Source organism: Linepithema humile, chromosome 4 (assembly GCF_040581485.1).
Source record: "Linepithema humile isolate Giens D197 chromosome 4, Lhum_UNIL_v1.0, whole genome shotgun sequence".
Taxonomy (NCBI): Eukaryota; Metazoa; Arthropoda; class Insecta; order Hymenoptera; family Formicidae; genus Linepithema; species Linepithema humile.
In genome coordinates, this window is record NC_090131.1 from 27,452,578 (window position 1) to 27,468,424 (window position 15,847).

General features: G+C 35.5%; 1 protein-coding gene across 1 annotated transcript; it reads right to left on the reverse strand.

Annotated features, from left to right (window-relative positions):
• Nucleotides 1-39: 39 nt before the first annotated feature.
• AstA (allatostatin A) lies at nucleotides 40-14,013 on the reverse strand. Its single transcript, XM_012371724.2, has 3 exons — nucleotides 13,717-14,013; nucleotides 1,896-2,168; nucleotides 40-1,596 (listed from the first exon to the last, which is right to left on the reverse strand). Exons 2-3 carry the CDS (start codon nucleotides 2,151-2,153, stop codon nucleotides 1,270-1,272), a joined length of 585 nt encoding a protein of 194 aa, XP_012227147.1. The 5' UTR covers nucleotides 2,154-2,168; nucleotides 13,717-14,013; the 3' UTR covers nucleotides 40-1,269.
• Nucleotides 14,014-15,847: the final 1,834 nt, after the last annotated feature.

Consider the following 15,847-nt stretch of genomic DNA (forward strand, 5'->3'; position numbering starts at 1 on the left):
TCAAAGCACATGGAAAATTAAATTCTCTCTATAAAAACATATGAATATATTTGCATTTATTCGTGTGTTATAATACTTAATGGAATAAATGTTGCAACATCGTGAAATCACTAGATTAACATTTATTATCGATAAATTCTCATTTTGCTAGAGTAATTAAATAATCGGAAATGATGTCAAAAGTGCACAGATGTCACATATATAACAAAAAGATGATTACAAGATTTATTATAACATTGAGGACACAGGTACAATTATGCAATAGCGTAATTTTTGTTTTTTACAACAATTAAAAATAATCGTCGAACAATAAGAATAAGTAATTACAGGTAAATATGATTTCTTTTAGCACATTGAGAGATTGTTTTTATCTAATTATAGTAAATTGTTATTATGAATAATAAGAGACAATTAATTTAATAATTTTTCTATGTTTTAATGCAATTATCGCTACATTTTACTATTGAATCCATAAAATATTCAAACACTGCAGAAAAATAATACAACTTTACCCTGATAAAAAGCACTAAATAATAAGCATTAAATAATATATATAATAAAATGTATAAATAATAGAAATAGACTCATATAATAAATGCCTTTTTTTCGTTCTTTTTTTATTCGTTCTTGTAAACACATAATAAATCTTTTGATTATTAATTACAGAATTGAGAAAGCGAGGTGGAGCAATAAAATCATACAATCTCGCATAAAGAAAATCTAGAGGAATTTTTCTACGACTACATCGGATACCTCTTCGTTAAAGTACCTCCATCGATTCTTTTTAAACATTGACAGGTGGAGCGTGGACTGTCGATAACGTGTGAATTTTACAGTAAATTTTTGGAAAGAGAAATCTCGGAATTTTATTATCGCTCTTAACTTCCACAGACGATCTTTTGCTCTTAGGTCCGGATATGGTACAATGTTTGCGTAGAAAGCTGCGTCATGATTTCTATGAATTTAATCCTTCGATAATCCCGAGTTTATTGGAAAGATTATCGATAAATCTTATTATACAAATGCGTTAATTATATTAATTTATTTCTGTACAACGTAGAATACTGATACAATTATAATATATAGACTTATGTTATTATTAAAACCTAACATCAAGATGTGATAAAGAAATTAGTGAAAATTTAATATTTTTTTAATACCCAATATATTTTCGGAAACGAATAAATTATATATTTTTTTTGCGATCGTCCAAAGATTAAAGCTCGAACGCGGAAGAGAAAACAGTCCGCGCTCCTTGATGAGAACGTTCTACTGCGCCAGATCCCCGTCCAATTCTTTGCCCAAACCGAGTAAGTATTTCGAATCAGCGGAGTCATTTGGTCTTCTTCCAGATGTGGCCGATTCTCCCGGCAGTAGCTTCCAGACTCGTTTTCCGATACCGAAGCCGAAGGGGTGATTACCGCGCTTGTTCTCCATAAAATCGTCCGAATTGTCCTCACGAGAATGATAGCCGTCCATATTGTCGGCCGAAAAATAATCCAAATCCAGAAGATTGTAGCCGTTATTGCGTTTTCCTATACCAAACCTGTAATCTCTGAGACGCTTGCCGATGCCGAATGAGAATTGCCGCGTTCTCTGCGAATAAAGTTTTTGCGTGAAAGAATGTAATTACGAGAAATGTACTCCGACCTCATTTTTCTTGCATTGTACTTTCTTCATACATTACAATATATTACGTAAAAATGTTCAATAATACAAAATAATAAAAGTAAAATTTTATATTTATTTAAAAGATTCTAATTGAATTTCTAAACACTGACATACATAGTTCATATATAGTTATGCAGACATGATTTATGAACTCTTTTATGATAACAAATGATTGATTCTATATCAATGAAATATTTAATGCTTTATTCATTCTTGGAACTCACTTTATCTTCATTATTGTCAATCCATCTTTTCCCGATGCCAAAGTTATACACAGGTAGCCTTTTGTATTCGGAAACGTAAGCGTACGCCCTTTTTTCAGCGGGTTCTTCATATTCCAAGTTGTTCAATAACGGGTTCAATCGCGGAATGTGTAAAGATGAAGACGGAGCCTCTTCTATTACTGCCGTTGATTGTCCGATGACGCTCAACAAGTAGAACATAAAGATTCTCATAATGATCGGACTCGTTCTAGACTTCATGATGCTTATTTGAATCTGCAAACACAAAATCACATGGAATTGTAAGTTCCCAATCGGACTATCAGTCGGATATTGGAGCAGAATTTCATCCTGCAGTAGCAATGTCATATAAACTTTTGATAGTTTGAGATTGAGTTTTCAAATGCACACGCACGCGAAATTCACCTTTGCCAAAATTGGGAAGGGAAATTAGTTTCATCTCGGTCGAGTTATACATTTTGATTGCATATTAACCGCTTTTCCGCGTAGTAGTTTTTCAACCTTTCGAAATAAATGTCAACTACATGCTAATTTACAATGATTATAAAAATAACATTTTGTTGTACAATAATCGGCATTTTATTTGTAATAATAATTGCTTTCTAACCGCTTTTTGAGCAATCTTGTATCTATTCTGGAGAAGTTTTAGTAAAACGTAAAAGCGCGTTCACACGAAAGACTTTATGGGCCCTTTAGAGCGCAGATGCACGCAAATGGAGTTCTACAGAGTAAAAATAAAATATAGAGTTATTTACGACTGGCGAGGGATAAATGCCATTGCAATGGAAGAGTAGCTTCTGTTCGATGAGGTGTCGCGCCAAGTTTACGACGTGGATTTCAACGGTCGTAGTACTTTACTTCTTTGCAAAATACTATCACCAGACACGAATCCCAGTGTTAAATCTGAATAAAATCACGAATGCTTTACACTCAATAAATAGTTTTTTTTTGCATTTTGTTTCAAAATAAAATAATCAAATGATTGTATAAGTACAAAAGAAGCATACTAATTTTATTTCATTAACAAATCTGTTATATGTTACAGACGTCAAAATTCATTTTGTTATTAATATAAAAATAATATCAATAGATTTATAAAAAGATAAATATTTAACAATCGCAATGGAATAAAAAAAGAGCGAACAATCGTAATTGGATATCGCGACGTCGCTATGAATAACTAAAATCGAAATTCTTTAGTAGCTCGTTCAATATTTGATGGTAAAATCCGATGGCTTACGAAACCTTTTTCGTCCTGCTTAGTCACACTGCTTCTAGGTGTGATAAAACGGGTCAAGCGCAAAGCCGATAACTGTGGATAAAATTTTCGAAAGTCCTTAACTGTCAAAAAAATAACACAAGCTGTTTTCGTTGCAGTACACGCTTAAACTACAGCGCACTGGAAACGCATGTGTGCTTTTTTTCCATCGCAGAAATTGCGTGAAATTTTTAGTTATTAAAGAAACATACTCGCATGCTAAATTTGTATAAACGGGATTAAAACGATGTTCATTACGCAAATAAAAATTGCAGGATACATGCACGTGTTGTAGCGTTTAATTCGCTGGAAAATCATTAATACGAATTAAAATACATAAAATTAAAATGGCAATACCATTAGGGAAAAAGTGGTACCCGAGTGGCGTAATAAACGTTTTTGTAACTCAATCAGGCTCGCCTACGGAGTTAATTTGTAATTGCCAGTAAATGGAAACCGGTGAAGATTTTTTCTGTACATATAATAACAGTAAAAGCAGCATTTTTAAATACAATTTGCAATTTCTTTTTAGTACGTATAACAATATTGCGTAGCAACAATAATTCATAAAAATGTTTTGTTTCTTATTGCAAGCTGTACAGTATTTCATAATCAGATTAAACCTAAATGCTAATTTCAATTTGACAGCCTATCGTTGTACATAAGATACGAAGGTTGACGATGTTTTGATGAGGGTGAAAAAATAAAAGGGTGAAAGAGAAGTTTCTGATGACTTAAAGCTGAGGAATAGTTTGACGGCGGCAACAGGTGCCATTCTCGCTTCTTGTCTTCTTTTAATGTAATTACGGCTCATGAATTTTTTAACTTTGTCTTTGTGTAAACAGCAATTCTCTGATTTTACACGGATTTTCCTTTTTTACGAATAATTGTTGTAAACTACGAAATAACACTATTTCTAACTTTTGGTTTACTAAATTAACGTTATCAGATTATAAGCTCTTCGCGATTTATGAGAACCGAAACTATTTTGTCCGAAACTATTTTAAAACTTTAATCTACTTTTGGATAAAATACCGAACGTAATTAACATCATTCTTTGGGAAACGAATAGCTGTCATTCTCCCGGACATTTTTTATCTGAATGACTTTCGTCCTACGTTGTGTGTCACATATTTAAATAAATTCCGAGAACAGTATTTAATATAGATATAGACGTAGTACGAGATTTATTCGCAAATGTACGTGTATTCGAATACATATTCAAACAATGTCATAGTATTTTCTATTCTCGTTCTATCCTTAGAAAATTTTGCGACTCATGAAAAAAGAATTGAAAAATTTTATCTTCAATCTTAATTATGCATCTGATAAAATTGCTATCGGTGTTCTATCTTTGTCACATTATCTTTTCCAAAAACGAAGCACTATCTAACATCATTCGTTCTTTTTCGATCTTTTCCTCTTTAATGTCCTTTTTCTCTAATGATGAAGGAAGCTTACGCTGTCTTATCTGTCACTCAATGTGCTGAATGTTTCAAGGATTATTGAACATTTATTTTCAAAAAGAAATTTCTTTTATTGTTTCCGCCGGCAAAATTTTAACCTTGCTAAAATAAAAGATAATTACAAATATCAAGCTTCTATTATACAAAAATAAAGAAAATTAAAAAATCAATAGAGCATGGATAAAAATAACAAAAAGGAGATAGTGCCACTTATTTTATCTGGTTAGTAAAATTTTATGCGGTTTTAACGCTTAAAAAAGCGCGAAAGAGAGAGAGAAAAATTGCGCAGAAAAGTATGTAACAAAAGAGTTGTTTTTGAATTTTATTCGGTTGACCTTTAAATACCGGCGTGGGATGTGGACGTTATATCCGACGTGAAATTCTCACAAAAGTCAGACAGTATTATTCCAAGAGGTTAAGTGATATTTAACATAATAATTGAGACATTAGACGCACAAACATTAACTTTGGGAAAATTCATGTTAATAATTAAAGGCTAAGTAGCTTACCAGCAAGTAGTTTATTATTAAATACCTGATAAAATAGACACGATGTAAACTTGTATTTATATAACATCATAATAATATCAACAAAATATGAACTTATACTGTATAAATAAATCGAACACCGGCGAAACCACGTCCATATTTCATTGAAAGTAACTTAATATTACTGTATCAAGCAAAATCACACAGCTTTATTTCCCGTAGAAATAATTGCATGTGTAGCATTTATACGCTCTATTAAACATGAAATTGGAAACAAGCAAATGCGTAAATAATTAATAACTTAAATAATAAAAATAACATAAATTAGAACACAATATTACATTTATAACATTACAGTGTGCAAAAAAAATATTTTTTTTCTCTGATTTATTTCGCACGTCAATGAGATATTTGACAAACGAATAAATTTTGAAGAATTTTTAGATCAAGGGAAAACAGCGCGGCACAATTCGATTTTTTATACGCTTTTACTCCTATAATTCCTCTGACTCGTCAAGATTTTTTTTCATCAGTTTATAGATCAGATCCACGTAGTGACATGAACGTCCCTGTTGGAATTTTGATGAGACGATACGCGCACAATGGACCGATGTCAAAGTCACGTTAAATAAAGTAGGAGGCTCGGCCAATCCATTGGTGAACGTTCGTTTCGATCGATGATCTTTCATACTAAATTTTGCACGGTCTGATGACGTACCGTTCGCGTTAACATCAATCATCGGCAGTCCGCAGAAAAGATAATATTACAAATGTTTCGATTAAGTCGTACATTTTAGACGATTAAGTGGAAAAATGGCTCTTCCGTAAAATGCTTTTATTATATTGCATCCCCTAAATTTTTCTTTAATCCTGTTGTCCTTTTTTACTTGCTCAAAGCACATAATCCTGATAATCTTGATATATTATTATTTGTGAAACGTTTCTTATGGTCGCGTAATATTACGCTTGGCTTTCAATAAAGATCGAGATTACGTGGCATTCTATACGGCACTTTTATTTGCACGCCATTGTAATACACACTATTTAACTTCTCATCAAATTCTCATTGTTATCGACACGTGTCGAAGACTTTTATGTCTCTTTTATTGCAAGAGTTTGCGGTAGAATTCCGGTAACAAAAGAGGAAATAATAATAGCCCGTCGAATAATAGTGCGATATAATTTTTTCTTTCGACATTTTTCGTCTATAATTTAATATATATATATCTCTTACGCTGTTATTTTAATTAAATATTGTTGATATTTCAGAAATGTTTTTATTTGAGTCGTTCTTGATTAATAAATTGTTTTATACAAAATGCGCTAATTTAATTTAAAAATGATTTGATAAATTTAGTATTGTGCATTCAATAAGCATCGAGAAACTACAATAATAGATAAATTAATTTATCCGTCCATTTTGCAAACGAGTTCAAGTACTAACTTTTTTAATAAAACTTCTGATTCAATTATAAATCTTTACATGTGATGTGTTGTTTCATATTTTTGGATGGCTCTTGTAGTTCTGTTACTGTAGTGTATCAAAAATCCTATGGAAAAGTTGTGTGGCATGAAAAGCAAATACGAAACTCGAAACAAAACATTTTTACAAGCACCTGCAGGTAACGTTTTCGACGTTTCATCTCTTCACAAGAAATCGAGAGAATGCAGAAAGATTGTCACGTTTATCTCAATCGGTCTGCAAAGAAACTCACGCAAATCATCCGGCAATTTTCTTCGGTTTCGCGTTATCTTCCGGTCTTTTTCTCTCAGATTACCATACGAACGTAAAAAGGGAAATCGTGTTCGCAGATGATCGATCCTTTTCAAACAATACTATCAGTTTACTTCTATTTTGCTTCGCCCTTCGTCGTTCACATCTTTATCGCAGTTTAAATATTTGCGATAGCGATAGAACTTTTATTAAGTGCCGCATTATCGATCTACTTTCGTACATTTGCAAACACAATAAAATTTTCGTTTCTCATAAAAAGACAATTACAAAATTTGCTGTAATAATGTTTAGACGTAGTTCTACGAAATGCTATATTTAATGAAATTTTTATTTTTTTAGCAATAGTCTCATTTGTTGCATTTGTATCAATTAATAATTTTTTTGTTCTATAAATTTAAATTCATTTTTGTTTTTCTCGTGTTGCCTCATTTCTTGTATTATGTAAAGGTACAACTGGACGTGTTCGTTAAAATGTAAATTTTGCAATAATATGAATATCACGTTCATTATCTTACTAGCTATCTGCAAGATATTCTTAATTAAATGTAACTAATAATTAAATGCAAAGCATAATTTTTTGCCATTATTCGTTTAATTATTTTACCTCTCTCTCTCTTTCGTTTTACTTATATAAATAAAAATTTTAAATTACATCCCACTTAAATTATAGGAATGACGTCAGTTCAAGAATTCAATTGAATAGTAGGAATTGCATTGTTTACGCACGCGTAAAGCATTGTGCATAATTAAACACCGAGGCGGAAGTCGAGGTGGAAAGATAAGTGGGAAGATAGCTTGATTAGAACCCCTTTTTCAGCCCGGCGAGATACTAGATTTTCGTCGAGTGGAGAATATTACTCTAATATTGCAATATCTATTTCTCTCCAGAATTATCACATCCAGCTGTAAGATTTCCGCAGCCGTTCTTGGGTTCGAAGTAAACCGAGATACATGTCTCGTAAATTGAAATTGAAATTAGGAGTACGTGCTTTTCCGTAAATGCTGACATTTTCCCACTTTCCTCTAATGCTAATTAAACAGTTCGAGCAAGAAACTTCGATTTTCAAGTATACGAGTAAAAGAAGTAAAAACCGTCTTGTGGACATTTGAGAAATTTATTATAACTTTATAATTTTGATCAAAATAATTTTGCAAAACAAAATATAATTCTTTATGTATTATAATCTTTTAGAAACTGTTAAAATATTTTACTAATCAGCTGTTTTTTAATTATCGCATTAGTTCCTGCATTCGCCGCGTGTTCGCGCTTTTTGTCGACTATTCGTATTAATGTCCCACTTTACGATAAACGAAGTTATTTTAGAAATGGAAATTGCGCGAGCTAAAGTTGCGCGAGAAACTTTTCTCTGTCAGCTTCCAGTGCCATTAAATCCAACGTGATGTACATGCAACATGGTCTGTAGAACGCTGCTCTTTACGAAGTAAGATTTATACGCATTCATACCTTTGAACGCCGGAGATTACAAACATAACCAAGTTAATTCTGCTAAGTGTCACATTATTCATAAACGACTTATATAAAATAGGAAGAAATATTGTCATTTCTTTGATCAAAAGACGCTTCAGCGATTACACAAGTACTCACTTATATAGGTTTATGAATCAACTTTTTCTTAGGAAAAATATTCACGCATTACAGTCAAGCATTAATACTTTTCAAATCTTAGACAATTGCAAATCAGAGACTCCTTAGAAACTCAACTGAAAAACTAGTAATAAATAGCGAAACTTTATTCTTCAACTACTTTCAACCGTGCTCCATTAAAGTTTTAATTAAAGGCTTAGTTGCTGGATCGTAATATAACAAATTGAAGTACATCTTTTAGCGATGTCTTTCAATAGTTTGACAGTATCGCAAAATATCGATGAAATTAGCTGTCTCTTGCTGTGACGAATGTAACAGCTTACAAAATGCATTCACGTCGCTACCTCGAAATCGTAAATACCGATATCGGCGGAGAATCGATACCCATCTTTCCACGTTTCGCGAGTAAAACGACATGCGATCTCGTGCTTTCCGCTTTGATAAACGTCTCGACGTTTCTCCGATAACATCCGCGTCTTCGGCCACCCACCTGTGTTTACTTTATGCATGTCTACATTATGTCATACATAACAATAGCAACGGTACAAGGGACTTCAACGCGATAGACTGCTGAGTGTCTACAACCCTGCAGTTCTCACCTCCTCCGGAGTGATAACGTTCGAGACGATAATATTATCGATCTTGTCGAAGAGTCGAGAACGGATTCTCACTTTAGGCCGGGAAATGAGATTAACGTTACTTAGACGTTCCTTTCGTCGACAATAGCAGGGAGTGGCGCGCAATTAAGCCAATCCCTCAATCAATTCGGAATACCTTCAACGCGTGAAAATTGATTATTCCAAACACAGTCGTCCAAAAAGTTAATTAATTTTCACCGCAATGTGCTCTCCGCTTTTATCGCGTTTTTACTTTATGCTTTCCAGTCGTGACTCGTCACGCCGCAATTTTCACAGAACTTTTACAATGACGCTCTTGTAATGTCCAGTCGAAATGCAACAATTGCATTTTTATCGGTTTGCATTGCACTCACGCCAAATATCCCTCGGGGCACGGCCGCTGATTTTCGCTTGTAACTCACCGTGGCTTTCATATTTGCTTAGGTCGACGGTGTATTTTGCTCGCGGAATAAGTAATTTTGCAGCGCGATGGTATCGGCCGTGAATACAAGCGACATAATAAACTGCACGTATTACGCAATTAATTTTTTTCACAAGAGACCAATTATTTTCTCATTGCTCGAGAAAACACATATTATGATAAAACAAAATGATAGAAAAACGGAAATAAAACGGAGAGATATAATTTTTATTGCTTTTTACAATTTCCACAAGTTTATCCTTAATTATATAGGTATTTATTCGAGTAGCGCGTGACGCGTATATATTGACTTGTCAATTTCGCGCACGCTATCTATATTTAAGGAAAACACGAAAGAGCGAAATCTGATCGAATGCACGTGACTGCCAGCTGCGAGAAAGGCTTGCAGACTTTCATCCCCTCGTAAATCGCTAATTAACGTAGTTGCAAAGAAACGTGAAAGTAAATATGTCGCGGTATAATAGGCAACGGAGCATTTAATACCGCATCGAGAAACCGTCAAAGGCTGATGAATTACGGTCCTAATTAAAGACGCCACACTAACGACAGTGCAAACGAAATTGATGATGAAGTTGTTTGCGGCGCGCGGAAGAGGACTTTACGGCGTAGCGTAAAATCTTGGCGGTAAGGAAAACAGGTGCGAGGCGAGATAACGTACGTTACTTTGTTCTTTCGCGCGATATTGTCTCCTCTATATATATCCAGAACATTCCTAACGGCTCGCGCTTCCCCCATCTACTTTGCAGCCTTATTGTCCACAAAGAGCCCTGCGAGCAGTATCGCAGGAAAACACGCGTATATAACGCTGCAACAAATAAAGAATTCCAAGACTGCGGAAAGTATCACAAAGTGCAGCGTAATCGCTCTAAATTTTTCATTTCGAGCAGAGATAATATAAAAATAACACCCACAATAAGAAAATATAAATAATTGTTTCTTGTTACATAATTTCTCCGAGTAACGATTTGCAAACCTTGGCGTTTAATTTCTTAGTCGCAGAAGAATTGAATTTTTAACCCGTTAATTCTCGGCTCATTAATTCAATCCGCTTTAACGGCACGTGCGCCCTTTCGTAAGTAAGCACGTATCATAAAGCTTGGTGCTTGAAACACGGCGGCAACTTTACGGGAGTGCACACTTCATCGCGACGGCGGCAGCTGCTGGCCGTTTCCCGTGCGACGACCTGGTTAGCACAGCACGGCTTCTGATTTCATTCGCACAAAATAATGCGCCAGCCCGAGGCGGGCTAATAAGCGACGAGGAACAGCGCCGAGGCAAGTAGCGACTTATGAACTGCAAACAAGTCCGGCAATAACGTCCATCCAATAAGCGTGCGTCTAACAGCGTGTTTCTCTTTTCTTCTACCTCGCTTTTCCCGCATTTTACTCATCTCCGTCGTCTAAACGCCCTCATTAAACGCACGCACCGAGATTGCTGCTGCCCCTCGACAATATCCATTTTCTCAGTGTCAATTTCATAACCAACCCATTCTTTTTTATCGCGGCAAATAAAATTTTTTTTCTCTCTTTTTTGCGAAATTTACAATTTGCATGCTAAAAATGCGTTCAAAGACAATACCTGCTCAAGCTTTTTCCTTTAAAAATCCATCAGTTTTATCGTGGCGAGAAAAACACTTCGTTATTCATACAGCTGTGCTACTTTGTAGATGACAATCTCTAGAATCTTATTAAGGGTTAATGTTCTCATCACGATAGCAATGTAATCCTCAACTCTATTTTACTTTTATATTGTTTTGTGATACGTTTTACCTCGCGATATGTGCCAGTAAAAAACAAAACAATGTGAAATTTTAATAAAACAACACCAATTATTATTCGGAAATCTGATCATTTTTATAAAATATAAAGTTTGAAGCCAAATGTTCAATACTCGTCATATCAGGAAAAAACAAGCGTATTTCGTGCGTATTTTATATTTTTTATCTTGCCGTATATTTTAATTTTTTTAAATATACAGCTTTTTACATCGATGAAAATTGACAAACATCCCGAACTTAATATTCAATACAAACAGAAAAAGTTCAACTTTTTCTCATCTCTTAAGTGTTTTTGCGATGTGTCGTATTGCGCGACGGTGAGACGCGTGTCATTTAGCCAAATCGTTCAGAAGTACGACAATCATTCATGCTGTCGCGCTTTTGCGACAATGAATGTAACTTAATCTTCGATTCCGCTGTCAGATAAGCCTTTCATTATTCGAATGTCAGTATTCAGTCAAAAACTTCATTTTCTCGATTTTCTCGCGCTATCAATGACGTCACGCACGGCGCAAAAAAGGATTACCATCGTCGTCGGAGCATCGGATTTTGGAGAAACGAGTATATCGAACGACTCTGTCAATTTCGAAGAAAGAAAAAAGTCGGTGTCTTTCGCGAAATCTTAAAAATTGTAGCAAGCACAGTAAAAATTTATACGATTTATACGTGTGCTTCGGTTGCGCGATTCCGCGATCTCACAATTAATCCTGTGACAACCGAATGAATTCTGGAATCCGCCCACGGATTCTGATTCATCAATTTTTCACTTGTCATTCCATCGTTTCTCAGAATACATTTTATCCGTTGTAATTTCGAAAGGGATTGTGTGATTACAATTTTGCCGAAATTGTAGAAAGTTTTAAATTTCATTATTTTACTATAAATTACACAAACAACTTTATAAAATTTTAAATGTAGTAGAAAATAGCGAATGTACCAAAAGCATACAAAGAGAGTAAGATTAAGTACAAATAGATTTAGGCTCTGCCCTTTATATACTATTAACGATTATCTTCTTTGTCGCCCACGATGCGTAGCCTACGCAATTGCTCACACAAATTGAAAATTTGAACAATCACGGTTAATAAAAAATTATTCTATGCGAAAGTTATATGATTCTAACTGAATAGGAGGTAAAATATCTCTATCTACATCAATTAAAACAGTTTTTGTTCAAAGCTATGCAAATTTCACGAAGCAAATATAATTATGTTTTATAATTTAGCACATTTACAGTACCGTAATTGAAGGTATATTTGTACACCCCATTGCGCCAGTCATATTCTATTGAAATAATAAATTCCGAGAAGATATTAACTCAGCGAAACCTACAGAAAATGAAATATGCAACAAGAATAATCGCGTAACTACACCGCTATTTTTTGAAAAATTCTATTTTTTTTCTTAGTGTTTTAAAATGTTTAACTGAAAATGTATATATATGACAAGTTTTACATTTTGTAATAAATTTAATAAAATTCTATGACAACTTGGTTTATTGTATATTCATACGAGAATATAAAAATAAAATTAAGTAAATAATACGTTTTACGCACGACGGCCAAAGCTAGTATAATTTAATGAAACAGAATAAAGAAGATGTAGGAATTTAGGATAACAATTTTGTCCTTAAAATCCGCTCACCTGTTGCTACTATCTTTAAAGAAGTTCTTGTTAGATAAGTTAAGAAAAAAATTGCTTCTGAAGATTTAAAAGTATTACGCGCGAGCAATTTGCGACGAAACGTTCGCAGAAAAAAATTAAATTTTACCAAGTTAATAAATACTTGCGACAGGAAATAAATAAATCTTTTTAATATTAATCTATTCTAGGAAATGTTTTAAATATTCTCACACGTGAATGCGAGTTTCGAATTGATTGAAAAATGTAATCGGTTTGTAAAGGATTAAAAAGAGGTTTAGAGTAAAATAATTTAACAAGCCGCGAGAAAATATTGTGTTATACGTCGCATGGGTGCGGTCAAAAAGAAAAAAACTGACGAAAATCATGTTTAGTCGGTCATATTCATTACAGTTTGAAAGCTCATACTACGAAGTACGATATCGCGTATATTTGTGATAACTTTATCGCACTCAATAAACCCTCTTTGCTTTCATGCCATTCGCTATCGGTGTACACGCTTGATCAAAACTCTAACGTATTACATGCCAAACTTTGAAGTTTTTTCATCTTTAGTTTGATTGCTACTATCGAATGCGATGCGGTATAAAAATAGAGCTTCTGATAAGTAAAATTCAGAATCAATCATGATGAGAAATCTAAACTTTTTACCGCGTAAAAAAGTGCAGTTATGAGATAAGCGTGAGATCGGGATGAAAGAAAGTACAATAAAAGAGGACTGGAGAGGACAAGAAGACGCACAGAAAGGTGTGTTTTGGGATAAAGTTGCTCACCTGTTGCTGTGTGTAACTACCGGCGCAAATCTGCGGATTCTGTAGATGAGATGAGAGAGAGTGCACAATATTTTCGCGGGCTGCCAGAAGACGGAGAACTTGCAGTCGCGCGTTTCTTCCGGGGGACAAAACTTTTATTCGCACGGGATAAATGTGTCCGCCTTCCGTTCGTTCTCACGTGACTGCGAGAGAGAGTGCTAAACGGGGGTAGTTGCCGACGACGACGTCCGTCCGACACCACCGCAACTTTGGTGTCTGCGCGCGGGAATGACGGCGAAAGCGTCGCGACGCCGGCCTTTATACGTGTGTGCGTCGGCGCCTGGGCGTGTGTGCTGTCGGAGATCACCGTGTCTTTCTCGCTCTTCGGACCTGCGTGTCTACCTACCTCGTTCTCTCTCAGGGCGTCGTGACGCCTGTCGCTTGTGTGTGCGTGAGTTCACGTCGACGGAACGACGCATGACGCCACGCGCGGTCCTCAGATCGCCCAATTGCAACGGCGAATCCGCTCGGCGGAGAGGAAAGCGGGCGGAAAAGCCGTAGGTCATATCACTTTTTGAACTCTCCGCACCTGGATAATGAACTTCCGGTGCGCGCTGCGGACGTCACTTTGTATTTGCGAGCGGGCGTGACGCTTCGTTTGATTCTAATTTCGCGCGACTATTATCTAACAGAGCGGAGGAATTTATCTGAAAGAGAAACGTGAATAAGTAGAACTTCAATCAGTAAGCTCTGACGCGTGATATTGATGACACGATCAATTTTCGTAATGCGCCTAGTGTTGCAAAAGTTTGATGGAATAATAAGCTCGCATCTGCGAAATACACGCGCACGCCGTTGAAACGTTAAAAAACAATTATTACAAAATACTATCTCAAATGAACCGACATTTCTGCATATTTTAAATCTTCCCTTCAAATGAGAGGTAGATTGCTTTCTTATCGGATTACGCCTCGCACTTCGAATGCTTCCAGTTTTCATTTCGCGGAAGCTCACTTTTGTCATTTCCGTTTCGTAACTTTCCTGCAGCGAACAATTACTACATCATTTCACATTTCTCGAAAGCAATCTGTGTGCGTGTGTGTATGTGTGTGTGTGTGCGTGTGTGTGCGCGCATATAGAAGATTCTCCGTCGCACGAAAGTTTCCCCATAAGCTGCGCTGCTCGTGCGATGCAGGAGGACACCCCGAGGTAAATCCGCACGATGCGGTTAAGCGTTTATCGCCGCACGGTGGATACACGGCTACGCATCAACCGCTTGCGGCTTCACCACACCACACGGGCTTTCCGCGGGATTTACTGCTAAACCGCTCGTAAACGAGGCGGACTCATTGCCCAGCTCGCTAGCCAGACTCTCTGCCGCTTGTCATCGTAAAAGTGCCCGTCCGCGAAAAGGCCAGAATGCCTCGTGGAAAATGAGGAAAATCCATGCAAAGGATGCGCATCTGCATGTTTTACTCAGCGGCGAGTAGCGTGAGCAAAAAAAATCGCGTTTTACCTGACAATAACGCGGGACTTTCCGGCAGGAAATTGACGAAAGCGGGGAAAAATCAATATTAATAAAAAAAAAAAAATGTCAAAAAAAGACGATTAAAAAAAATTGGAAAAAGTAGATTTCACGTTGAATTCAGCAAAAGTATATCTTAAACAATGCAATTCGATTTTCTTTACAGTATACAATTATTTCTGCGGATAACAAAGCAACGCCGATATTTTAAAGTACACACTGTACTTCATTAAGGCAAAGCAAAAATTATTGTGCAGTTTAAGATAATTGTTTACTTCAAACGTTGATTTACGCATGCAAAATATACGAAATTTTTATTCGAGTTTTATTTGTCAGTTATTAGCAGAAAGCACTAATAAATAAACGCGAATTATAATATTTTTAATATGAAGGTAATATCGCATTTTAACGCACACGCGCGTTACCGATATTTATAAACTAACAATTCCACGTAGCAACGGTTTCAATAAAAATTGCAAGATATTTACACATGGATGCATCTGGGAAAACATCTATGTATTTGCCCGTTTCTATCGGAGGGCAATGAAAAGTAAATTTAACTGCTGGTCCGCTACATCGGAATGAACGCTGGAACGAACGTCTCGCATAAAAGCTGATTCACGTGGA

Excerpts from the sequence above, each read along its gene's own strand:
- AstA (XM_012371724.2), bottom strand. The coding sequence starts at position 2,153 with ATGAAGTCTAGAACGAGTCCGATCATTATGAGAATCTTTATGTTCTAC. Across the intron at positions 1,597-1,895 it reads TTGACAATAATGAAGATAAA|AGAACGCGGCAATTCTCATT; the intron begins GTGAGTTCCAAG and ends CTTTATTCGCAG.